General features: G+C 41.6%; 1 protein-coding gene across 1 annotated transcript; it reads left to right on the forward strand.

The window, feature by feature from the left end:
* The first annotated feature begins 1,402 nt into the window (after positions 1–1,402).
* Positions 1,403–26,827, forward strand: LOC119743373. Its single transcript, XM_038219762.1, has 10 exons — positions 1,403–2,420; positions 15,056–17,101; positions 17,907–17,978; positions 19,141–19,365; positions 20,043–20,288; positions 21,040–21,185; positions 21,874–22,041; positions 22,741–22,876; positions 23,276–23,462; positions 24,308–26,827. The coding sequence occupies exons 1-10, from the start codon at positions 1,637–1,639 to the stop codon at positions 24,573–24,575; spliced, it is 4,278 nt and encodes a 1,425-aa protein (XP_038075690.1). The 5' UTR covers positions 1,403–1,636; the 3' UTR covers positions 24,576–26,827.
* The last annotated feature ends 1,067 nt before the right edge of the window (positions 26,828–27,894 follow it).

Raw genomic sequence — 27,894 nt, forward strand, 5'->3', positions numbered from 1 at the left:
GGAATTGTCAGACCAGGGAACCAGACTACATTGATTATACTTTGTCTTGGTTGCAGAAAAAAACATGCCACCGTGCGCTCCCCTACCATCGAAGTCAGAAACAATCATGGCTGGGGACTGGGAACCAGTCTAGGGACGATGTAATCAGTTGTCATAATTATGGACAGAGGGCGCAATTTACTGATCATCCAATTTGGTTGCGTTGATTATGAACGTCCTACAGCCATGCCAACACAGATAACTAGAGTCGCGTCCATTAGGAGCAGTCTCTGCAGTCATAGCACTAATTCGCCCTCGTTCAACAAAATCCTTCCAAAAAACCTCCCTTAATAACCACTTTGTCCGTAAACATTGCAACCACCAATATTATCTGATAATGATACGTGTTCTCATGGGCTGGGGATGTGGGCAGGATTATGAACCCCCCCCCCCCATTTTTGTAAGCAAAATTATTGTCATGTTGGCAAAGTCTTGTGTCCTTCAACAAAATATGCCACAACTGAATTATTGTTCTATTGTCCACTTTGAATTGAGAAACCTTTTCCCCTAAGGAAGGTAAGGTAGAAATAGGCCTTATCCTTTTTGTGCTGGGTAGGCTGCGGCCCAGACCCGCTAACTTTTATCGCGTTATTCCATTAGTCTTTGTCGGCCCACAGTGACAGATCTAGGGCGGGGTTTGGGGGGTAACACCCCCCCCCCCCCCGTTATTCAACCGCTAACTGACATGGTCCTTTTAAAATTGGGCCACAAATATTAAATGGAATGCTAATGTTCCGAAATGTATTTTCAAATTGCCTTAGAATGCAAATGATGAGAAAGCTGTGGTCTGAGGATCAGACATTTTGTGGGATCAGATATTTTGCAGAGACACGGTCGAACGTCGAATGTATCCTATAGGCCTATGCGCATTTTGCCCACTCTTTTGTTTAATTAGTGTGTTCGGTTTTATGTTTTTATTTTTTCCCCTTTGCTCTTTTATCTTCTGTTCTCAATTCATTCATAAATATTTATTAAATCATTCTAAAAAATAAATAAATAAGTACTTGACTTGAACAGGGTAAAGCACGCATCTTTAACAACTGCGCCATTAAATCATCTAGAGATTAGAGCTGATTTTCCTGAATGCCGTAAGTAAACCTAGTTTAGGAAAATTCCTTTGTTCTGTGTCACTGAAGGAGGCAAGACGAACTTGGCCTAGAGAAGAAGGCATGTCACTGGGACGCAAACTCCTCCGCGAATCTGAGTCCTGACATCCCAAAGGCCATATGCACCCGAGACCTTGTCTGCTCGTCGTGTCAACATTGCTTCGCCTACGTGTCATTGGTGGCTAAATATAGCTCCGGCAGGGGAGTATACCATACCACGCATTGGTTGCATTCAGTTCACTTGCTTGCGTGCCGTGGATTGGGTCACACTCAACCTTTTGATTTCTGTGTACATCCCCCATCAATTAAACTGGGACGTCGGCTGGCTTTGGAGGCAAAACTACCATCAACAGATAGGAGAGCATCCAGGCACTACATTGTGTTCACAAAGTAGAAGACTATTACGGTGGCTCTTATACGCACCAGTTCGAGATGGTGTTCACGACGTCATCTTGACATGACTTAAGAACGACTCCGCTCCGTCTACCAAGATGGTTGTATCTGTATTTCTTTACCCTGTACTGTACGGCTTGGAGTTGTTCCTCGCCTCTGCATTGATCACACAGATCGCGGTGTCTCTGGCCGCCGCGGTCGTCTCCACTGTGACAATTTACTTCTGCAGGCAGCAACTGGTCCACTGGCACCAGGAGAGAGTACTAAAGAAGCGAAGGAGATGGCAGAGTGATGTGAGTATCAAGACATCGAAGAAACAGCGGCGTGGAGACAACTCGGATTCCTCCGAGGGCGAATTGAGTGACCCTTCCTTGCTGCGCAGGTTACGGGCGGGTCTGCGGAGCAGGTCCCACGAGCACATCAAAACAAGAGCCAGTCGTGACAGTGGAGAGAAGAGGATCCCAAAGTCGCCCTCTCGGCCGTCGGAAGAGGCCAAAAAGGACACCCAGGACTCTGGAAGAGTCCGCCCCAAACTGACCAAGCCGGTAGGGGCGATGCACCGGTCTCACTGGGTTGCCAAACCGCAGCAAAGCCAGCCGACCGTCCGACGAAGGAGCTCAGAAAGTGATGCGGAACTGAGGGCAGGCAGTTCTTCACCAACAGCAATAGCAGCAGGAACAGTACCAGAGCGTCTCGTGCAAGAAGAGCCCAGCATCTCTGTTTCCACCCAAGTCATGGTGGGTCAGACTGAAGGAATGACGCTCAAGAGGTCTCGAGCCACAGCCAAGATGACCCTAAAGAAGCACCCGCGGTTCTCTTCATCCGATTCTTCCTCTTCAGTATCGCCGGCTTCATCATCTGAATCTGATGACCTCGTACATGGTAAGTCAGAATTACTGTAGCTAACCTTTATTGTTAGCCTTTGTAGCGTCTGCGTTATAATTAATTTTGTTTCAGCCACCATCTCTTGTTTGTGCCGGATTAAATCCCCTGATCCCGTAATCACTCATATAAGTTATCTAGACAAACTAGATTGAGCCCCCCCCAAAAAAAACCCTTAAACTTTCAAGATATACTGATTCGATCAGCAAAATACATTTCAAAGAAAAGAACAATCAGTGGTTTAACTGAGTTCAATAATTTGCAGGGGATGGGCTATGGGGTTATACCCCCTGAAATCATACGCCACTGGTAAAAATGGTTTCGAAGCCATTGCAAATTAACCATTATCGCAGAATCACAGAATGATCATATTTACCGATATAATTTTGACATATGACAGTCACCTTGAAATAGGAACTATTCATATACTGTGATTTAAAGGGAATACACATCATTTGCTTTTGCTGTAATTTTCAGAAATGGATGGAATTGGGAGGTTGGAAATATATAGCAAATATAGTTACACAGACTTTTTTGAGGTTTTGGGTTCGAAAATGCTATAAAAACCAAGAAAAACGATCATTTTCCTGTAGTCTGATTCCCTGACTCCATATAAGAAGAAACAGAGCAGTTTACATACATTGGGAAATTGTAAGGTCAGGGAACCAGTCTAGCTGGGTCGTACCCGTTCATAGGTTTGTAATCGATTGCAAACAAGTGCGATGGTCAATTGGGGCCAGTATTTAAAAAAAAAGCCAGTTGTTTCCAACACTGATCGGCCGATCAGCTTTGGAAATAGATACAAAAATACCACTTTTCTTGAAAAAGAAAGTAAACCAGGTGCCATGATTTTACAGGATGCTTTATACTGTCATTCACTAACAGTCCAGCAAGGTATTTCAAAATGATTTGGTAGTTTTATTTTTTAGATTTGCAAATGTTGTATTTTCCCTTTAAGAAAGAAAGCCGTGCGGCCTTCAATAATTATTGTTGTAATTTCTACACAATATGCGTGCTACCTGTGGTTTTTTGTGTCATTGCATAAACTGAATTACATGAAAGGATGAATATACATTCCAAGCAGGCAGGTGTCAAATAAGTATTTGTTTTCTGTCAGGTATTAATTTAATTGCGACATCGGGTCGTTGTGTTCTATATTGACAACAATGCAAGGAATATGATCAGGTTTTTTCCATGTGTACTTTGAAAAAATAGACATGATTCGGAGAGTCACAAAGAAATAATAATAAGTAGGATTTCCGAAGTAGTGAAAACTATTTCTGTTAAAAATAAGAAATAAAATGTACTTCCGTTATTAACTTTATTTATTAGGTTTTTTTCTTCTTCAAATTTTCCCAAACATAACGTGCGTTTTAAAACACGAGATTACTATCCGATTAGCTTATTAATATCATATGAATAAAAAAAAATATGAGTAAATAAATTGATCTTTAAAAAGCAACTGGTTGATGGCAGGAGGCGAACTTCGTTTCTGTTAATAAATTGCTTCAAATGTTTTGTGTGCGCGAAATCCTCTCGTGCCTTTCTAGCAAAGTGTGCCTGGTAATTTATGGGGCTGCATGGGCTACGCAGTTGTATAATCACCGCCCTGGGTGAGGTTAGCGTAAACATCCCTTGCCGCACCGCGGGCATCTCGACCAAAAGCCTTACAGGGGGTTCCCAAGCGCGGCAATGCTGCAGCTACGTCAATTTGTAACCGATCTCCCCGTCTGGATGTGGCACACACGCTGGGGGGTTAGCGCGGTGTCACTTCGGGCAGCCGGTGATGGCTGATGGCATCCACGCCAACCAGTCAGGCTAATGAAGTATTTGCGGTAGGACACGCGCGGCCCATTTTGACGCGTGCCGTACTGTTACTCGGTCGCGTGGGCCCTGGATGTGAAGATAAACGAATTTACTTGTACAGTTCTTGGAAGATCATGGTGCTGAACATTATCAGAACCAGATTCTATAGTAAGAAGCTAGTTCGTCCTTAGCCTATAACAGTCTGCAGTATTTAAAGTCCATATTAATTAATTATATATACCTTGTGCATTGCAAATTAGTTCAAAGTCAGTTGAATTCTCCTTTCGTTTTACTTATAAAAACAACTTATCGCTTTTGACCAGCTAAGCTCAGTCTTGTGGAACCGGGTTCCATTAAACCTGATATTGATTCAGGGTCAAAATGACACTTTTCTGGGTCAAAATGAAACTTTTGCTAAAATTCCGGGTTTAAATGACCCGGAAAATGATCAAGAGAAGTGTCATTTTGACACTGAAATATATCAGGTCAATTTATAGAACCGAATTCTGGGAGAAATCTGATCCGGGACATCGACAGTGTTGTGCCCATATACAGTGCGTCAGGAATTCCATATTGCACTCGAAAAGTATCGCCTTTTAGGCCAACCAGCAGGCTGTAGTGTACCTGCCCAAGAACCAAGGGCTGGACCAGACCTGGGCAATAACTGAGGTTGAATCACCCGTCTCTTGCAAACTTTGTTCATAAAAGTAGCGACGGTAAAAACAAATATAGGAATCGGTCTATTCCTGGTCAGTGCAGGGAAATGCAAATGAAGTTAGCACAATCACATTGGCGTAGTGGCGCTTTGTTACAACTGATAATGTAGTAACCAGCGGATAATGTATCACCAACCGATAATTTCACACGAATTGACCGATATTGTAGCACTATCCGATAATGTAACAAATATTGACCGATAGTGTAGTAAATGTTACTACACTATCGGTCATTATTTGCTACATTATCGGTTCAGACCGATAGTGTAACAACAATCGACTGATAGTGTAGTACATTTTACTACACTGTCGGTAATTTTTTTGTCACATTATCGGTTAGTGATACAGTATCGGTCAATTTGTGTGACATTATCGGTTGGTGATACATTATCCGCTGGTTACTACATTATCAGTTGTAACACGCTTTCCCAAATCCTCTTGCCCATGTTGCAATCTTATAATACCTAACGCTTCTTGTGGATTGGATTTACAGCTTTAAGTTTTTTGTGTGTGGCCTGAAAAACGGAACTTGAAACGGAACAATTCTCAGTTTTCTGCGCAGGCAACTTTCTTTAGGCTATTGTTCATGAATTATTATTAACACATTTTTTTTTGAAGAATCTGTTACCTTCAAACTAGATTTAATGTTGTGAATAAGTTTATTTCGCTTTTAAAACTGTGTCAGAAGGCACTTTTAATCTGTTTCCTGGTAGAATGTCAAACAAAAGTAGCCTGACTGTTAAAGTAAAGGTTGTAGATCGGAAAAATTATAAAATCGTCAGTCATGTTTGTTAAAATAATTTGTGAGATGTGCACATCTTTGTCGTATATAACCGAAGCTATTGTCAGATCTGTTTATGTTTCAATGTTTTCCACAAACAATCGACAATCTGTTATCATACTGCTTGATATTACACAGTGTGTAAGTACCTCTGCGAAGCTGCAGACAGTTCGATTTCCTTCAAACATAATTATCTGTTCCCTCAATAACCTCTAAAATAATTGCTTTAAATGCCTTTTAAACACGTATAGATGGCCAGTCTAAGACAAACATTTAAATTGCATACAAAATGCACTCTAGCACAACGTCCATTGAACATTTAAGTCACCATTATATACAGCGGTAAAGCCTTTGTTTGGATAACAGATGAGCAAACAGATTCCATCACTAAATGATTGGCAAATTTAAGGTTAATCGCCTTCATTTGTTTTCGAAGTAGGCCAATACGATCCATGCATTATTCGTTGAAAAGCTCGGTCATTGATCGCATTCAAAGCACGCAGTGTCACCACGCACCAGTGACACTGCGATAATAGTTTACTATTACCTCCGCCAAGGAGGTTATGCTTTCATCAGAGTTGGTTACGGTTTGTTGGTTTGTTGGTTTGTCTGTTTCAAAGATAACTCAAATAGTTATGGACGGATTTGCATGACATTTTTTTTAGGGGTGGTCCTTATACAAGTACGAATCGATTAGATTTTGAAAGTGATCCCGATCTGGGTCTGGATCCGGTGTTTTTTTTAAAGGATTCTTTTGAGTGTACTGACAACATGGCGAGGAATTGTTTAGCCTTGGCGAAGGTTTGCGGCTCTCGGAGTACTTTCTATTTTTTTTTAAAGTATACTTTAGAGGGATTGAGACTTTTAAAGTACATTGCTATCACAAAAACGGGTGAGTTATGACAATGATTTTAACTATCTATCTTGCCCCTCTCTACTTATGATACCCGCACAGTTCAGCGATGCTTGATTCTCAGTATGCACAGAAAAAAACGAAAGTGCACATGAGACGCGCACACAGAGCCGGCGATCAAACCATATCAAAAACAGCTCCGAAGGAAGATGATGTTATCAGACTACAGCTGTTGTATCATTTTACTCGTGACGTGTTGAAGCCAGATGCACGCGTGACGTCTGCGTTGATCTTTCTGCAGGTGATCGCCCGTTAATTTTGGTGGCCTTGCTCTTTCCAGCAAATATAATCAGAAGTTTCGTATATCGGACGACACACAGGTACATGCCGCAAAAAAAAACCCTTGTCGTCTTAGAAACTGGGGCAAGGAGGCTGCGTATGCAGGTCCCTCAGGTTGGCGCAACAATTTGTTTGGTTTCTTTGAAATTCTTGACCCTCGCATTCGCGTCATTGACGTTATTTCAGCCCTTGGAATTCTGTACTCTGACGAGAAGTACCTCTCAAACAACCAGTGCAGTCATAGAGAAACGTCCTTGATATTCCTCTCAATTGTACTTCTTAAATGTCTACATTGGAAGCGATTCACGTGGGAGAAGGCAGCATGACTTTAACATTAATGGCTGCTGAGTAAATACAAAACTATTCCAATTATTCTTCTTTGGCTTGCGCGATTTACTGATAATATATATTGGAATGTTATATTAATTCCTTTTCTTAAAAAAACTCTCATAGTTTCATCTAGGAGGTATTTTCTCAAACGCCACTGACCAATAATAATGAAGCATGCAGGACCTGATAAGTATACTGTCGCATAGTTATCACCTCCGTCAAGGAGGTTATGTTTTCATCGGATTTGGTTAGTTTGTTGGTTGGTTTGTCTGTTAACAAGATACATGTAACTCAAAAATGTATGGACGAATTTGCATGAAAAATTGCTTAGGGGTGGTCCTTGCTACAAGTACAAGTCGATTAGATTTCGGAAGTGATCCGGATCTGGGTCTGGATCCAGGATTTGTTTTAAGGTTTCTTCACTATTTATGCGAGTATTTCTTTTGGGTGTACTGACAATATGGCGGGGGATTGTTTAGCCTTGGCGGAGGTTTGCGCTCTCTGAGTGCTTTCTAGTTCATAGATGTTTCAACTCGAGAAGAGTCATCAAAGCTACGTGATAACTTCGCTAGTTGTATATACCGGAACACTTTTTACCAGATTTTTTTCAATGATTTACTAACAATATTTAACAGCTGTACTTTCTAAAATAAATGCAGGACTTTATGCACCAGCATTCACAACAATCCCAATGCTGGCTTCGGGGGGCTTTGTTTCACAAGCAGAGCAATTCGCAAGTGTTTGCACATTCTTTGAAAAGTGTACAAACCTTGCTTTTTGTGTTGTGCGGAAAAATATGAAGATTCAGTCTTCAGTCCAAGTGACCTTTGTAGAACTTGGTGCATAAAACATTCAAAAGATATCCTCGGCTTCGAGTATGTGACATCTTTTGAATAAAAACAATAACTTATGTAGGTTACTGGCAATGTATTTCGGACTGCAATATTATTTTGGGTTTCACTGCTATAGTTTTTTTTCCCAATTGGAAAAACCCCAGCCGAGAATATAGACAGCAAAGAAATGAAGAAACTAAAACGCGGAATCATGAAAACTGATTGATCGTTATCACCAAATCATGTTCGAATTTCAATCACTTTCTTTAGGGCTCCAAAATGAATATTTTCTGGAAACACGAGGAATTTTGGTGAAGTGGTACTTTAAAAAAATCTTATATGCCTTTTGCCAACAATAGGGAATAAGACGTCAAATTAATGCTCACCCCCCTCCCACAGAACCGTTGCTGATAGTCGAAAGACATTGAAGCTAAAATAATTCATCAGCTCCAACTAATTTGATTTGATACACTGATGGCGTCGTCAATTTCCAATTCCCTCATGTTCGGTCAAATCGTTTCCGGAAGGTACAGTTTTATTGCTCCATTCTCGATTTTATTGAAAGCACAAGACAGTTTTAACCGGAGGGACAGTTCGCAGCAAATTCAAAGTGCAGTAAAAAGAATTGGACACGTCACATTGCTTTCATAAAGTCATAACACACCCGGCCTAAAATGTTATTGGAATCTACCTCGCTCTTAGATCTACATTCCTGCTGAAGATGTTTTGTCCATACATGTCGGCTAGCCTGTCACTTCTTTGTCAGCTGTTTTCATGGAATCGTCCCCCGATCTGTAAACAAAACGCGTCGCTCTGGTAAGCTAGGGTGGGTGTATTTTTAGCGTTGACCGCCAAGCTATCTCTATCTTCCTCCCTGCTCTTTCTTTTCCCCCCTCTCACTGTCATGGTCGAAGCAAAGTCTGACGGGCATCCATTAACAGACGGGACAAGTGTAGCATCTCCAGCCCGTGTTGATACAGACCGGACTCGGCGCACGCGTGTGTGTCTGTTAGCGGTTCCCATGTCGAGGGGATGGCACCCTATTTATAGCTCGACCATCTAAATCGGTCCACCTGGGAACCTTCGTCTAAATATACTCATTATAAAAGAAAAAAAGCTGACCCCTGCACGATGCGGTGACGTGAAATTCTGAGGATACCAAGAGATGCGTCCAGGCACGATCTCATATTTTTAACTCACTTAGGATAAATTTGGACCGCCGTCTCCCAAACTGGAATGGAGTTTTCGACGTCAACGCAGATGTCCTGAAGACTTATAGATACCTTGTGATCTATGACTATTTGAAACATCGACTACATGACTACGTATGCCTACACGGGCTCTTGAAGAAGAATGGAAGTTGTATTACTCTTTGTCCCATAACGAACAGTTGGCTCAAATGATTTATTCATAATGAAGAGGTATGACTTGAAACAGACTTGAATCGTGCACATCTTTTGTAGGCCTATCTGTTGTGTACACTTTGCAATTCAAATAGTTTTGTTCGCAAACGTTTCACATTTTCATGATCGTTTAGTCGGAAATAATTGGATGTTGTTGCAGGCCTATATAATAAAAACAAGGTTAGCCACTGTTCACGTAAAAAAACAAAAAAACACACCAAAAAAACCTGTCAACAAAACGAGCCTCGAGAGGTTTGAAATGAGAATCGTGGATTGAAGTTGACCATTTTACTAGGTGAAAATCTTTAATCACTTTAAATTACTTGAAACTTCATTTTTGGAATGTTTGTCTCCCACCATTATCGACAGATGCAGTCTCTCAAAATAGCTTGACCTCGCTTTTCATTTTTGAAGTTTGGTTTAACCATTTAGACCGGTCATTCGTCAATTAAAATTTCTGGATTTCTCCATCAATGAGGACATCTTATCCCGTGATTATGGCCTGAACGAGCACGGGGTCATCGGGGCTCGTCCACGGCTTTGGCCGGATGCAATCTGTTAAGAATGCCAGTCAAGTCCATTGACATTCCTGGTGTCTTTGACCTGGAGAGTTCAAGAACAGGAGAGGGAGCGAGTGGAGGAGGTATTTACTGACAGTAATGGTTAGTTTTCCGTGTAATGTGCACCAATAAGGCCATGACTGGCCTGCTTTTTCTGAGATAACCATCGGAATGTTTGGACTTGCAGCGGTGCTGCCGCTGAAGTAATTTGGTCCATTCATGTATATTCTTTTCATTTTTTTGTATATGATGTTGCGATGTCTCTCCTCTCAGTTGGTTGTTCGTGGGCATGGACCGTGTATGGCAGTATACCTCCCATTATTCATTTTTTTGTTGACTTCGAAAAACACTGCTATGCTTGTGTGATAACTTGGGACAGTAGAAACAATCTTCTATTAAAGGACTTAATTGATATTAATGTTTTGTGTGTGTAGAAAAGGTATTGGCGTCAACCTCTGCAACATTAACCCCAAACTAAATCTAAACAGTCTTAATTAATGGGTTAGATTCAACTTTTAACATTATATGATAATTCGGATAAAGTCGATGTAGAGAAATATTGACAGCCTTTTAAACGTAAAAATAGGTTTATTTTTCCAATTGCTTGATAATTCTTTTGAAAACTGTGATAGATGGTTGATCCTGCTCCCAACTTCCCCATGGAGAATAGTAAAAATCCAATGATACTTCTTACCGTTTATATAATTTTCAACAGAAGGAAATATAAGAGTCATGTAAGGCGAAAAATTCGAATGACCTTTTTACCCCCAAGGGAAACAAAATCAATCACGTTCGCCGTAACAAAATATACACCCTGCTAGACTTCTCGTCAAACTCTGACCCTAAGAATTCCAGTGGATGGTGCTCGTGCCCTTTATTTTGATGATATATACTCTCTCTCTCTTGCTCTCCTCACGGAGATGGGGAATGATGATATGATACTCGTATCAGCATACCGCTTGTCGGGCACAAATTCTTGGTGTCGCTCCATGGGCGTGAGTCATGGATTGAGCGATCGTCCAGCCAACAGTAATATAAAGGTCTGGGGTAATCGTGTGGTAGTCTGACATTGCGAGACTTGTAGGCACCAGTGGTGTGTTAATGCAGTCCTCTCTCTGGTTAACATGTTGTACTGAAATATGTGAGCATTTGCTTCATCTCATTCAAGAGAGTCAAATGTAATCATAATATAGGCTTGCCCATTGTACGCTTTACATGCATTGATAACTCCACAGAAAAAACAAAAACAAAGACCGATGATCGATGAGTCGATCAGTGTTAAAGGTAATAATTATACAACTGTACAACATTTGCAAACATTAAAAAAAAAAACCTGACAAATTTTTATGAAATACCTTGCTGGACAGTTCGTGCATGACAGTCTAAAGCATCCTGTAAAATCGTGGCACCTGGTGTGCTCTCATTTTCAAGAAAAGTCGGCCGACCAGCATTGGACAAACTGTTGTTTTTTTCAAATATGTACTGCCCCCAATTTACCATATTTAGTTAGTCCGCATTTTGTTTGCAATCGATTACACACCTATGAACGGGTACAAGCCAGTTACACTTGTTCCCTGACCTTACAATTCCCGACGTCGATAAATTGCTCTGTTTCATCTTATTAGTGGGATCAGGGAACCAGACTACAGGAACATGATTGTTTTCTGTGTTTTCCCAGCATCTACGAGCACAAAACTTTAATCAAGTCGTGTAACAATATTTGCTATAAAATACTAACCCCCAAATTTATCAATTTCTGAAAATTACAGCAAAAACAAATGTTGTATATTCCCTTTGATGTTGTTTGGTACTGCTTGAGAAGAAAACTTTCCTGATGGTCGTTTAATTAAAGACATCTTACGTTTATTTTCTTTAAACTGAAATCTGTGATGTACATTAAATTCTGGAGTTTTGTTTGTACCTATATAGCCGTTAGTACTTTGTAGTCATAAAAAAGATATAGGCCTAAGTCTGAGCATTGAGCTTTAAACAGCTATATTTATAGCTCCATGGTCTGAATCAGTTTAAATCGTACAGATATCTTGGTGCAGTCTTCCAAAACCGATCAACAAATTTGCCACGTTATGTTTAACAGGGGTCACTTTTTAGCAATTCGGTAAAAGGGCTGTAGGTAAGAGAGAAAGTTAGGATTTTTGAATTATTTCGCAAGAAATCCATGTCGCTTAACAAAATATTATCCAGAAGAAGGGTCTTAAAACCACCAACTTGCCTCTTTATTGTGATCTATCCGTAGATTAACAATCTTGCCATATGAATGTATCACCTAGTTATCATACCAAGATTTCTGGCCTGTTTCCGGCTGCCATGTTGTCCACAATATAGCGGCTGTGATTTAATACTGATCGTACAAGAGCCATCTGGGCAACTATTTTTATCCCCCAAAATTCCACTTATTAATTAAACACATGTCGAACCGACAAGTGTTCAGTTGATAACACCCGAAGGCCGAGCCATTTACAATAATAATAATAATAATAATACCCTACTGATGTTGGACTCTATTGCATTGACTACGCATAGGCGCGACCTCCGGAGTACATGTTCTGCTAAATATAAATATGCATTTTGATTGGCCAAGACGCTAAGGTAAGGCGTTTGGATTATCTGAGCATTTCCCATGACTCTCTGCCATCCACTAGATGCCCAAGTCTGCATCCCAGCAATCTTTGGTACAATCATCCGGTCGTTCTGGTTATATCCCCCTGGGCGAATGGTATCCAGATGGTGGCGCATTATCTTCTCTCGACCCCATTATTAAAAACAAGAGTTCAGTTTCCAGCTAGCAGCACATGTTACGTTCATGGACGGGGCTATGACGTATTTCACCCTGCTGGGGAGCGAGGTTTAGGTTGCATTCTGAATCCTCCCCTGATTACTAATAATCACTCACGTTAGCTCCTGTCGCACGAAAGGCGCGTGCTCGGTCTGACCAGAAACACTGCGCTATTTTATGGGTTATTATTTCAATCACGGACTTAAAGAATGAAAAAAAGCAATTACAGTGATGACGGCAGTCGAACATCTAAGGCTTATTCTGTGGAGCATGCCAAAACGTAAGATTTGAAGGTTTGCATGGTGAACTGAGCAATAAAAGTAAGTTTTCGGTTGCACCTTGAAAACATTATTCTCTGCACATATCACGCACCGTCACAGTGTTTTGCGCCGTTCGAGTTCCCAGCTGGAAATCTTTTGGACTTTTGAAATTACGATCAACGGACAAAGGCTCCGAATTTGCCGCCACTGCCACAGCGTGCAGTCCTACATCGGGCCATCTTCTCCTAAATCGGGTGGGGTTGGTGTTTAAAGGGTCGTAATAATACGGGAAAAGCTCTTAGTAAGGTGTATGCAGTGAGTACACTGTGTACCATAAAATGGCCGTTTGACAAAAAATTTAATTGTTTTGAAGTTAATCAGTGCGCACCGGATATTGCACCTCCGTTTAAGTCATGTGGAGGGATGTAAAAAATGTTACTCGTGTCATAACTGTAAAGTTAACAGTTGCCGTGTACCGGACGCCGGAACTACATCCATAGGAGAGATCAAAATAGCTGGGATGCTTGGTCCAACCTCAAACATCTCGAAACGATTTCAAAGTCAACGTGACAATGTGCATACCGTCTGCGAGGCACTGGGAGGGCTGCCCCCAGGCTGGGGCTCGCAATGACGTCAAGGAAGATGGAAGCGATATGGGGTTGCCATGTTATCAGTGTCAAGTTGTTAAACGATCAGCGTTGCTATTCAGAAAATGTCTTCCTTTTCTGTTCCGAATGGAGAAGTTGAAGCCCTCAAAACATTTACTGGGACACAAACAGTGAACCCCTGTCTTCGGTGTCGTGTCATGTCATAATCAGTTCATAGCGTAATTGGGATATGTCTTTTACAAGTCTTTGAGTTGTCCTTAGTGCACGCTTTGTACGTGGTTTTGTTATTCCATCGTTTATTGAAATCAAATAACTCACATTGCATTATAAATTGTTGGAATTCTTTTACGCTTGTTAATTGCCTTGTGATGCCATATCGGTTCTCAAATCTTTTTCGACCGCAGCAACTAGCATATACATCATTATTTGGCTGATTTCCAAGTTCTTTGGAGGAAGTTTACCTGATGACGTCATTAGCAAGACCTTTCTTTGGTTCTTAGTCAAAACTTCGTTGGGTATACAAGTGCACAGTTTCCCCGTTCAAAGTCTTTAAAGTAATTCCAACTTTTCTAATGCCAAGTTGGCAGAACAAACACGAAAACTGACTGGAGTGGGATTTGAACCTGCCATAATACCAAATGGAGATATCGATACCTATGGTGCCGGTTTCCAAATTTGGGAGTGTCTTTGTTCATTTGGCACTCGTCAGAAGCGCACGATCCCTGCCTGAATGGCAGTATTAAGTACGGATTAATGGCTTTTGACATGCACCCTTTTAATCAAGATTATTTTACACATTTTTGGAAACAGCCGCTGTGTTCGGGCTGGATATCTCTGGTGTACATCAACGCGTGTGTTTGTGAAAAAAAGATTTAAATTCCGCTCTAGGCATTTTCAATGAACCTTATTTTGGTTGGAAGCGAACTTTGGTGGTCTCCCTCTCTGTGGTTTTATTTGACAATGGCAGACTTTATTTTACGTTTGGCCCATTTGGGAAAACACGCAAGTTTAATGATGTTATCCTCAGGCTTCGAGCTGAATTAATTCCATGCACAATTTAAAACAACGACTTGTTTCGGATTATCAGAGATAAAATAAAAAACAAAAGCTGGTGTAGACTTTATAGAGTAGATGACTTATAGAATATCTCGATTTGATTTAAGATATTCCATTTCACTCTAAAATAAAAACCGTGTTGATCTTAAATTTTTGACTGTCTGATTTTGTTGTGTACACGTAATACAACCAAAAATGAAATATCACCTATTTTTATGGTCTTTTTTTTTTTCAATTAAAAACAATATTTTTTGAGGATTCATCGTAAGCTGATGTTGTTTGTTTTTGACCTGTAGGTGAATCGGGTGAAAGGACGGAATCTCATGCGGACGTTACTGTCTCAACGAGACGAGTGCCTTCCATCCAAGTTGAGCCTATCGTCGAAGAGAGAATCATTCCAATAGGCTTCCATGTTTCGTCTCACCCTCCGTCAAGCAAGATGGAGAAGTCAACGAAGAAGGAGATCTCAAGGCTTGAGTTCTCCTTGGGAGAGGCTGGGTCGCATTCAAACCAACAGCACCAAGCACTTGAAGGGGCAAGCCAAACAGCCGCCACTGATGATGTTGATGTACCGCAGTCATCAGCTGGAACTGCTGCCGTGGACACCAAACAAGTAAAAGACGAGCCAGGAATCTCCAATGTGCCGTCAATATCTACCAGTGAGGTTCCAGAGAGACTGACAATGGACGAGCCCATAACTGCTGAGCAAACGGACTCACAGCAAAACCGTAGAGACAGCCTCGGTGTCCCTCCTGTCATCACAGGAGAAGAGGCCTATCCTGAAGGGGCTCCACCTTCCACCGATGACTATCAATCCGCTTTTGTTTGGGTTAGTGAACTAGCTGTTGCTAGTTCAGAGAGACCATTGATATTGGAGCCCGGTAAAGGTGTGAGTATGACAGTCGAGGCAGACGACTTTGTTGCACATTCGTCGCTCGCTGAAAACCAGTCTGCTCTTATGTCTTCTCAAATTTCTGCACTGCCGTTTCTTCCACCAAATGATGGGGATAAGATGGACAAAAGAATGCACAGTTTGGATGTACCTCCCATAATAACTGGCGAGGTGTGTTTTCCATCAACCATGCTCACTGGTTCTGACGGACAAAGAGTTGAAGAAGACCAAACAAATAATGGACAAACTGCTTCCGCGAGGAAAATCATAAAAATCAGACCAAAGAGTCTTGATATTCCTCCGATAATGCCCGCTCCGTACTCAAGAAATTCACAGAGTGCACCGCCCTCTCCTCCTTCCAGCCCCGGTCATGGAGTCAAAAGGAAGCACAGTAGTGCCAAGTCGATCCTGAAGAGAAGCGGAAGCATGGAGAGGCCGGGTCGGAAGAAATCGGTCTCGTTTTCCCCCGAGGTGTCTCCTCGAGAGTTTGAGGTAGAAAGATGCCACGACGTAGATCGCGAGCGCCTCAACGCGCCAAAGAGACCTCGAGTCTTCCGCCACTTTAGCATGGACATTCCGGACGCAAGGCTCGCATCCGAGGAGGACATTTCGTTGTCCACTCCGCATCAGGCCTGGTCACACGGGGACTTAGACGACAATGACTCCCCTCCCGTATTTTCTCCCGCCGCTCTCGACACAAGTGACAATCTGTCGAGGGCGGAGGGATGGGTCCATCCTTCTCCCCTAGAGCCTATGCAAATAGAGGGATCAGACGCAAGAATGGCCTTTGTACCCATTTCCGCGCTGGTGTCTGACGAGGGCGGCAGAAAGAGTGCCAAGGAGCGTTTCCTTGAAGCAGGAGGCGCTAAAGCTGTCTTGTCGGTGCTTTGTACCCAGGACTCGAGCGACTCCAACGGCAGCAAGTACACCTCGACGTCTGCTGCGGAAGCCAGCAACGATGCAACGACAAACGACGGTTCCGAAGAGGATTCAATGGAAACAATGCCAGATATTGATCAACCACTGTCGTTGTCAGGTGACGCAGAGACCGACCCTTTAAATGACGACAGCGTAGTCCTGCTTGAAGACCTTGCTGCTAAAGATCAGCAAGACAGCAAAGGCATTAAGTCACGCTTCTTAGAGTACAAAGAGGACAGTGCCGATATCCATACGTCAAGATTATTTGTGCAAACAGTTCGCAGCTCCATCGAGTCCGACTCATCGGATGAACAAGACAGGTCACCTGTTCAGCCACAAGAGGCAAAGCCTGACGTCAAGCATGAAGCTACATGTGAAGAAGCGGGAGATCAGACAAGTGCCAAGAGTCGCTTCTTACAGTCCTGTCAGGAGGTCAATGACGATGGTGAAGTCCAGAATGGCTCCCGTTTCGTCGTCTCGGTGGTGCGGCCCTACAACACGGGCTGTCACAGACAGGATTCCCCTCCGCATGGTAAGATTGCACTTTTACATCGAGCCACTCACCTTGGCAATGGCGTCGGTAACCTTTTTGGGTGATGAGGCTGATCCCCCATCGCCCTTTGATTAAATGGTATTCAATGGCCGTAGTGTTATGTTTCGCTATTCCATCACTTGACCAACAGAGCCCTTTGTTTTGGTGGCGGTTGCGAATGCCTCGAATATTCTTTCTTAAGATGCCAAAGCCCCGAACCTGCCTTTGCAAGGGTGGTACTAAGTTTTACATTATACACAATGGTTTCTCCGTCTAAGGGGGTCTCGTACGTGTGGTGTGCACTCTTCTACAACAGGAAATACATTATAAATTTGTCCAAATATAAAGGAAATCCTTTAGAAATACCAAGTATAGCAAATTGCTCTGGTTATTGATGGCAAACATACCGGATTGCCGTAATTTTGAATTTATATTAAATTTTTTTCACAATACTGGAACTACCTGACAAATTTGTGGTAAGCAAATTAGATTCACATTTAGTACCGCGAAAATTACTTGTCAAACATTGACAAATGAGAATTGCATTTTGTGCCGTTAATTTGCATCCCTGAGATCACACATCCCTGCTATATTCCTCCCCGAAATTCCTTGGAACTTCCATCGCTTCCTAGATACATTACCTTTTAAGAATAAATCCCAATACGTTGCCAGGAGATGCAAGGCACGTAACAATCAATGCCCAACAATGTTTGTTATTGCAAATTTGCATATTTGAATATGCAGACTGTGGAAGTAAAAGCACAGTTGTTATTTAATTACCTTTGTGTTCTGTTTCCCCAATGAGATGGCGGAGAAATCAAAGAGCCGGCCGATCCGAGGCAAGTGTGGAACCGAGAAGTCCCAGATGGAAGCAACGGTATGACCTGATCCTTTGGTTTATTCCTCCTGGTGATTTTTCTTATTTCATTTTTGCCTGATGTCATTGTTTCCGTTCTGTTAAAATTATTTTTACGCGGTCACTTGGTAGCATTTTTATCATAAAAAAAATGAAACGCCTTTAGGTTTTAATTGTAGCCCCCCCCCCGCCTTTGTTCTTTCAAAAAAAAAATGGCAGTAGGGTAGTTTTTCAATGAAATAAGAGTATATCCTGGTGTTTGATAACTGAAACAAGGCAGTGTAAAATATGCCTACCTTTTACCGTTGACGAATATCAAAAGGACCGTTTGTTGATTAATTTTTGAGAGAGCGATAACGTAAAGTGCAAAAAGACCGTACGAAAACAAAAATCATTATACTATATTTGTTGAATGAAAAAAAAGAGAGAAAGAAATAGGGTATAAGGGTCTCAGCTATTAAATGAGGATTTTTGTTTTTGAAATTTAAACGGGCCCATTTATTGATATATGTTACAATGGAGCCTACCATGACCGGGATATTTCTTCCCAAGACGGGTGGAGGGCACATTGTGCCTCCTTCCTAATTACCAAATGCTTCGACAGACTCTCCAAACATTTGGCGTGAATGTTGAGTGAACTACTTTATATAATGTCTATAATTGGTTGTTTGGCGGTGACCACAACATTTCGCTCTGTCAGATTTTGTACCCAGTTTGGTCACTACAGTATTTGTGGCATAATTTCTACGTTTTTTTAATTCAAATACAGTTTGGTGCAAATATATTCTTTGGTTCAATAATCATCCAATAAATAACCCAATTGCACGAAGTTACCGCTAGAGTGTGCCAAATCTTTCATTTCGTTTCATTCTTCGGTGTACTTAATGTACATCGAAATCGGACAAATCGTCCAAAGACTAAAATGTCTGATTTACAAGAGGATACAAATATAATTAGACAATCACAAGAAACAAACAAACATAACTTTAAGAGAATAGGCCTCCGGAAGGTTGGAAGTGGGATAGGGGCTCATTGTACCACCCCCTGTCCCGATAGTGTTTAATAAAAGTAGGAACACTTAATCTTATCTCATCAAATAAGTAAGAGTGCAGACAGACTTACAGCATGTACATCTATAGGCCTAGCTTTAAACTTGACCATGGTGGTTATTTTGTTCTTATAGCGAATACGTGGCGCAATCTGCTAGAACACGAGCTTAGTGAAGACATTGAGTTCTATGAGGCGAAAAAGAAGTCATCCAGGGATACCAAACGGGAGACTGTTTTGGAACCAGGCGAGTTACCGGTGCAGTACAGCAGAGACAGCCCCCCAGATACCTCCCCCGAGTCAGACATAGATTCTCCACCGACTAGGTCGCAGTCTTGTCATCAGAGTGACTCTTATTCAGGTATGAAATTGAAACTCATCAGGGTGGTCGTACTCACGTACTGTATACTCTGGCAAACCGAGCGGCGGCGGAACGGTTTTCAAAGGGGGGGGGGGGGCCAAAAAAGCCCCCCCCCCAAAAAAAGTGGGGACATCCGTGCTGAAAGGTCGACACGTATTTTTCACCGGACACTTGACCTCCGTTCAATCGAATAGTGGGGGTGGGAGGGGGGGGGGGCGGGTGCGGCTGGCACCACTTTCCAAAATAGGGGGCGCTCTTAACCAGCCATTATGCAGCAAACTACGCATTATGTGCCCATTTTTCAGGGCGCATTGTGAGGCTTTTGCGGTTGGGTTTTCATATTCCTCGTTTCTTTCAAAACTATCTATACCATTTTGGAAAATTGTTACTTGCAACAAATGTCAGAAACTTTTAGGGCTTTTTTTCATCTCGAGGGGGCATATTATGCTCGAGGGGGCATATTTATGTCCGCAACAGGGGCACTTCGGTAAATCTGGGGGGGGGGGGGGGAGTGCTCCCCAGCCCCCACTCCCAACGGTTCCGCCGCCCCTGCCACCCTCCTTTTTATCACCCAGAAACACCCCTTTTTATAACGGTACTAAAGGCTTTTGTATACGTCTAGGTTCTCCAATTTTTGTTTGTTTATAATTCGATTGTTATGTTTCTCTCTTGACTAGTTGGAGCATCTGTACTGTACTCGCCCGTGTACAGTGACAATGCAGCTGTGGTCATAGACAATGGATCGGAGATGCTCAAAGTAGGCTTTGGTGGCGATTGTGAGCCCAGGTTCACAATACCCTCGGTTGTGGGAAGATACCCTAGAGACGGGGTATCAGACTCAGACGACACTGGCAGAACTGCTTACATTGGTCACGAGGCGACCAGACTGGCGGGCGTACTGTCCGCTGACTTTCCTTCATCGGGTAAGTCTTTCCTTGGTCCCAATTTTTAATAAGAGTTTTAGCACTTCGACTCAGCTGATGTTTGCATGACTGGTAATTTGCATGACAATTTTTTTTTTTGGGGGGGTGCTTTTGTACTTACACTGATAAGTTAGATAAGTTAATTGATAGACTCCATTTCATGGCCTTTTGTTTTACTGTAAGCGGATAATCTATGTAAAGTGTAGCGGGAAATATTGCCATATAGTCAGTCACTGCACTTCGAAGGTTATAAGGAAATGCTGGCTTGCTGCATGCCTGTACATCCATATTTTATAAGGACTCAGCACCTAGCTGCAGCTTGGGCTCAGAGTTTCTGTTATCGCTGTTCCGTGGCTAACAGAACCAATATGAAACTGGATTCCTTAATATGCACGTTTTTCATGTTCGTACGTTATGCAAGTAGGCCTAAAGCAGTTTTAGCTAGCTGAGCAAAACACCTGAACATCAGGTAGCCAAGACAGACAGACAGACAGACAGACAGCCCGCCCGACATACAGACAGACAGACAGCAAGACAGCCAGACAGACAGACAGACGTGCTTTTTGCTTTTGAAACATTATAAGGTCACCGGGCAGTGCATTCCAAACTATAGATAATCAATCTTGCATCGAAGATAGGTTTCAACCATTGTGGTCTCGGGACCCCACAAACATTTTATCATGCCCATGGCATTTAAAAAATAAAATATAAACAAAACCGCCTAAATTTGACTTTTGTTTGGTCTCTGTAGAGGGTGTTATTCACGACTGGGAGGACTTGGAGCAAATCTGGGATCATGTATACACATCGCTACTGAATGTTGCACCTCAGGAACACGCCGTACTCATCAGCGAGTATGCTTCCACTGCCAAGAAGCAACGAGAGAAGTGTGTGCAGGTAATGATTAGATTACGTACGGACAAACTAGTCGGATAGGGAACAACGAACTGAGAATCTTATTCTTTAGAGATACATTTCCCGAATAAATACTATACTAGGCCGACAGATTAACATTTATGCACATTTAATTAAAGGCTAGTCTGTGTGCATCGATATTAAGAGTACAAATTGAAAGGCGTACATATGCACCTTTTAATTGACCAGATGTGGTTCTTCTCGTAACAATGCTTCTCCTGAAAATAAAAGAAATGTGTTGAGTTGACACATCATAGCAAACTTAGAAAACTTTGCTTCAAAACCCTTTTGCAAAAGGTCAAGTCCCTTGACTAATTCAGAAAGGGATGAAATGAATTGATTTATGAAATTCAATCATGGCAAATATTTTTTTCGCAAGAATTCTTGACTAACACGTGGACAGTGTGTAATTATTCCGATTTTTTCAAGTTAAAACAAAACATCGGATCTTTAGTATTCCGGGTGTTTCGAGCTGTACTTTCTCTACCTGAAGGTTCCAAGTTCGATCCGACTGGTTTTGTTTTGGTGCCGCGTAGAGTTTGTTTCTAATCACAACGTTATCTCAATCCAAATTCTCGTATTTTAAAACTTTTAAAATATTAAATGGATTTAGAGCACCCAAATGGAGAGACTAATAGTAAAATCTTACATTTCGTTTCTGCTTTCAAAGATATTGTTTGAGAGGTTTCAAGTGCCTTCGCTATGCCTTGTCAACCAAGGTGCCTTAGCCCTTCATGCCCAGGGCAACACGTCAGGTATGGTGCTGAGCAGTGGAGGCGGACTGACCGAAGTCGTACCCGTGTTAGATGGTTGCACCATGCACTCTGCCGTCACAACGGTAAGTCAGGATGGCACGGTGGTATATTTTCCTGGCTTGTCCATTATCTCGGCGACCTGGAGTTCGAAGTCCTTCGATTCCTTGGATTTTTCGTAGATTATCAATTTTGGGGTTCCCTCCCACCTATAAGCCTGAAAGTCACGAAGCTTTTTCAGGGCTCTTACCCTCTAAAACATCCGTGTCTGAATGATCTGAAATCTGGGTTTTATTTGGCTCAACCGTTTCCCGGGTAAACATTGTCAATTTTGACCCAGAAAGGTGTTGTTTTGACCCGGAAAGTGTCATTTTTGACCCGGAAAAGGGTTGAGCCAAATAGAATCCGGATGTTTTCAGAGTGTACTAGTTACAGTTTCTGTCTACTTTTGAGTATATTTCCGTCGTTACAAAAATAATAAAATATAAATTTCTTCAATTTAGTAGGCTACTTGTCTTAATCCCGATGGAGTTTATACCTCTCGTTCTTTTCAGAACCGTTTTTTTAGTTAAGAAATTATTCACACATGGTGGTTCCGCAAACCTTTCATTCATCATTCATAAGATATTTCAGTGATAAAAAATTCATTCAGCTTCCAATAAATGCACCAAGATTCTCTGCGTATGTTTCAAAATCTGAACTGTTTTACTAATGACGCCTTGCAAACAACATTTACATGTCTGATTTTAGTAAAAGAAATGTAACTTTGATTTTCGTTGCATTAGCTGAAATTCGCTGGTAGCCAGGTCACCCACCATCTTGGCTGTTTGCTCCAATCGGACAGTTCCTTCAACATGACGTCACCCTCTAAACTGGAGATCCTCAGAGACATCAAAGAAACTATGGCATACGTTTGCATGGGTAAGACAAAAGCTATATTTGAGTCCTAGTTAATGGTCAACTGGGAGGAAAATCAGTGTCCTAATTTCATCACATTCTTCAATTTTGCAATAATTCCTGTAAAAATTCCAATTTTTCCCCTGGACGCCAACCACTTTGAAGTAGTATGATGTTAACTGTTTTCTTTCTAAATTCGGTTCTGCTCCTAGACGTATATTGATATAGTGTTGACTACATTTAAAATGTATGATTGTCAAAGTAAGCCTCCAGACAACTCCATGACATCAACTTACATGTCTTGAGTGATCTATAAGACCTCAGAACCATTTGATAAATTTTCCCATAGTTAATAATAAAACAGCTCTTTTCAGCATCAACCATTCACTTATATCACAATCCATTGTTGTGTTATTCCTGCAGACTACGAGCGAGAGATGCAACGGGTAAGGCCTCTAGATCCCATAGAGTACAAGCTGCCCGACGGCAGCTCACTGGCCGTTATGCGCAAGGATCTATTCCAGTGCACCGAGCAACTCTTCCGGCCTGACCTTGGTGGATTGGAACAACGATCGGGAATACACGACATGATTCAAGAAACACTCAAAAGGTTCACTCAGATCTTCTTTAAACTAATAGCAGATGATTATACATCTCATTACCGGGTGAAAATTCCAGTTGAAACCAGTTAAACTGGTTCAACTGGTTTCAACTGGTATATTGTTAAACTGGAATTTGGTGACTGATTTAACTTGTTTTCAACCTGATAAATTGCAGTTCATAACTAGTTAAAACCAGTTCAAACCCAGTCGCCAGTTCGCGGTTGTTTAAACTGGAATTTTTAACCTTGGTAGCCTTAGGGCGCAATACGCCATAATGACTTGAAGTGTCAGTGATGTCAGTGACGGCGTGCTCAAAATTCAAATCTTAATAAATGATTAAATCTATAAGTCTTTGCCACGGCACGAAAGCCTCTTTGCACTATTATGTGCATCTTCAGCAGAATAATTTATTATAAGCTATGTACGCCAAGGGGGAGTAACCTTTGGTTCAAAATGCCGCATATCAACACAGCAGTCGACAAGACAGTATTATTCAGACAGTTTTTAACGATTAAACTTCAACAATTCATTCTTTGTGATTGAAATTGTCAATAGGTTTATTCTAATTTCCACCAAACATAGGCCTTGTGACTTTAATTTACACGTATACTGGTGATATAGTGTTAAATTCGTTTGTTCTTTTTTTGAAGTCGATTTAGAGGTGGACCTGAGCTCCTCACGAATAAGTCGATTCCAAAAGGAACAGTTTTGCATAGGAGAGGGCTGAAATCTGTACTTAAAACATACTGAATGATTGATTTTCAATGAAAAAAATATACTTCCAGTCTGAACTATTCTATTGATGGCCTGCATTGCATCCAACAAACGTTTCCCCCTGACTTTTCCTCTCCAGATGCGATCCAAACGTCTTACCTGGCATCCGTAAATCTCTCCTCCTCGCCGGGGGCAACACTCAGCTCAGAGGCTTCGGTGACCGTCTTCAGCTGGAGCTAGCCTCCGCCCATCTGCCCTGGTCTGTCTCCATGCCCCAGGAGCGGACAAACAGCGTCTGGATCGGTGGATCCCTGGTGGCCACCCATGATAACTTCACCCGGCGCTGCGTCACCGCCGCGGAATACACGGAACACGGACCGGCTGTGATGCACCCGAAATGCTTTTAGAAAGCGGCTGAGTAAACCCGGGAACTCCGTGGAGCTGCTGAGCACATGAATTTTCTAAGCTCAGAAAGAAAAAAAGGATTCAGCAAGCATAGATTATCAGCTCTTAACTAGGTCTCAGCTGGTTTTTGCTTAGAATATGTCCTAAGCAACATTTGTCTGTTTAGCAGCTCTACGGAATCGCCCTTGATCCAAGGAAATGGCATATCCCCCCCCCTCATCACGTTGACATCTTTTGCCAGGAAAATTAAACAACAACACCAACAACACCAACAACACCAACAACATCAACCACACTAACAACACCAACAACAACACCAACAACACCAACACCACCGTGTTAAAACCACCAACACCACCAACAACAACAGAACTGCGATTCCTGCAGCTACAGTAATAGGCATCCTCTATTGCAAAAAATCAGACGAAGATCAAGAAAAGTTGTAGCTTTGAAATTTGCACACACCAGCACGAATTAATTGAAAGAAAGACGTGAGGTTCACTGGTCATCCAAGATCGATGTTGTAAATAATAGAAACTACTCTTATAAGAAAAATATAATTCTTTGGCTTTTTTTAAAGTGTATTTATCTGTTTGGGTGTAAAAGTATTTTAGTAAATTACAAAATGCTTTGTCGCGATGAGAAAGATTGGCAGGCTCCAACTTAGCCAGATGAAGTGACTGAGGTATCTATAAATAATTGAGGTATTTATCTATTTAAAAATATAATCTAATATCGTAGTTTATACATAGGCCTGAGGGTTAACAAATTATTTATGGCAACTGTACAGAACCCGTGTCTTCTTCCCTTTCACATAATTATGTATGAGCATAGTATTTTCAAGTTATGCAGTAGGCCTATGACTAAAACAAAATAAAAGTGTTGTCCCCGAGGAAGACAAAGTATCTGAGGTTAAATACAATTTCATGTTTCAATTACACCTGAGTAATACATTTTTTCCCCAAACTTTTAACGAAAAAGTCTTCAGACGACTCCCGGTCCAACATCAAATCTCCGAATGTTGACATTTTCTTTGTATAGCTTAAGTTAAAAACAATTGATCGAACTGAGTGCCTGAAATTATAGATAAATATTTTAAAAACAAATGTTTGCCTTCCACTGCGTCCTCAAACACCAATACCCATAGGCCTCTAATATGATGCAGTAACGTATATTTTCTATAAAGAGGTTTTTCAAGTAATAGAAATGTCATATTTTTGATATGCGAGTAGCACACCATAACCCGTTTCTGAGGAATGTTTACTCTTTTGGAGTGGTTATAAACTCATTGCTGAAATCTTTGTACTTTGTAAGGTTTTATGTTCATTCTGGTCTAGCTAATGCCCGTAAAAATGTCATCGTGTGTGCATGGATTTAGATAACACACAACAGGAATCGAGTTTTTGGGAAATGGAAGATGTAAAGTGTTGAAAGATACACAATCTTTCCCTCATTGGTGCCACTGTCGTGAATTTTGACTTGTATAAAAAAACAGTGCCTTTCACGTTTTATGAGACTCATCCTCACACGTGTCTGTGAGGTTTTATCGATCCGTTGTACAAAGAGGTCAAAAGATTTGCATTTCATAATCCATCCTTTACCGTTTTTTGGGGGTCCTTTATTCGCAGAGCCGGATGGCGTTTGCCCTATTCGATCAAACATTTCAATAGGTTATTTAAACCGAGTACATCTAAACATTTCGGGCATAGACCTTCTTAAGTGAATATACTATTTGACTAATTAAGAAAGGAAAAGTGTTTTGAGGGAAGAGTTGTATTCTATGACCGTCATCAGGATCACAGTCTTCCTCCTAGTTGCAAAGCCTTAACATTTTCATTGTTCAGCTTTCAAAGTTCAACTTTCAGTATCACCATAACTGTTTGAAACTGTGAATATTGAGCATTAATTCTGTTGTAATCCTGTTATGACATATCATCATGTCACCACAATTCAATCGCAAACAAACAGGAGTCAGTCACAAGCACTCCAGTCTCAAGTCGAATGACCAACTATTCAAATGCACAACGGCATTGCTTTGTCACTGTTCGTCCCTCGTGACTTGAGACATGACCAGTGATTTGACTAGTGTTTAACCCTAAAAGGACCGGGGCGGAATCCTCCCCCCCCCTCCCTCAACTTTTTCCCGCAATAGCCTTTACAATTTCTTTTCGCGACCTGTGCTGTTATGACTTTTTAGCCTCGAGCCTTGCACATCTTTTGATACCAAAAACATAACAATCGGACCACGGGTTGCCGCGCAGCGAAACATTTTCCGGCGCTACGCACCGTGAAAACTGATTTTCCCATATACGTCGTGTACATAGGGCGGAATTACCATTCGTACATATGAATAATTAATTAACCATAATTCCAAACCCTTCCACCTATAGTCTTGAAATTTCTTGGGTATGTTCATGATGAGTTGCTCTATGCATGTCAAAAATAACCCGGCCCTTTTAGGGTTAATCCACTTGTGGTTGAGCTGTGATTGACTCGACTTGACCATGCAGACTCTGCCTCTTGACCGCCTTAAAGGTTACTGTTTACAACAGCATTGCAGCGAATAGATGTCTAAAGGAAGGGGTATTTCATGATCGATTCCATTTGGATATCGGTTTCATTGCAGAAATGGTACCAGGTTTGTATAAAAAAAAAATATAACGTGCCCAATTGAGACCCCAGGTAGATGAGATTTTAACTTAATTGGTGCTTTCTTTATGTGTGACGTTGGTCTGTTAAAAATCATTTCAGCACCAAAGCATTTCATTCTATCCCACCTCTGTAAATACATATCAATGTAGGGTGTTAAATCAACCTTTACTATAGGTGTGTGAAAATGCAATAAAGTTGTTGAAATTATTTCGGGTTCGTGTTGTTTTTGTTGGGTTTCCTGCACGCAGCGATATAGCTGTCCGTATACGCCGGTTTTGCGAACGGGGGTTGTGGCTGGAGATGTGAAGACTTCCCCAATCCTTAATATTGTTGTCGCAATTTACATGTGGGGCCTTAGACGATTAACACGCCACCAACTTAGTCCGTACATTAAAGACCTGAGCAGACGGAACATTGGGTCTAACAAGAACACTCACACAAATCAAATAAAAGATTGAACAACGATATTGACTAATTGGGGAACCGCCAACACAGGAATGGATAGCTCAGCTGGTAAGATCAACGGAACGGTTATCCGGAAGTCGCAGGTTTAAGCCTCGCTCAGTCAATCTCTTTGTTCAGTTTCTTTGTTTCAAACAAAGATTTCACGGTTTGATTAAGGCCTTATTTGTCTGTTTCCTTTTCTGGTGGCGGAGAAAATCCAACCTT

The sequence above is a fragment of the Patiria miniata genome, unplaced genomic scaffold, assembly GCF_015706575.1.
Source record: "Patiria miniata isolate m_02_andy unplaced genomic scaffold, ASM1570657v1 HiC_scaffold_6, whole genome shotgun sequence".
Lineage (NCBI taxonomy): Eukaryota > Metazoa > Echinodermata > Asteroidea > Valvatida > Asterinidae > Patiria > Patiria miniata.

Bases quoted from the DNA above. Each gene is read 5' to 3' on its own strand.
- LOC119743373 (XM_038219762.1), top strand. From the start codon at position 1,637: ATGGTTGTATCTGTATTTCTTTACCCTGTACTGTACGGCTTGGAGTTG. The intron at 20,289-21,039 runs GTAAGTCTTTCC...TGGTCTCTGTAG, and splicing joins CGCTGACTTTCCTTCATCGG to AGGGTGTTATTCACGACTGG. The intron at 23,463-24,307 runs GTTCACTCAGAT...TTTCCTCTCCAG, and splicing joins ATTCAAGAAACACTCAAAAG to ATGCGATCCAAACGTCTTAC.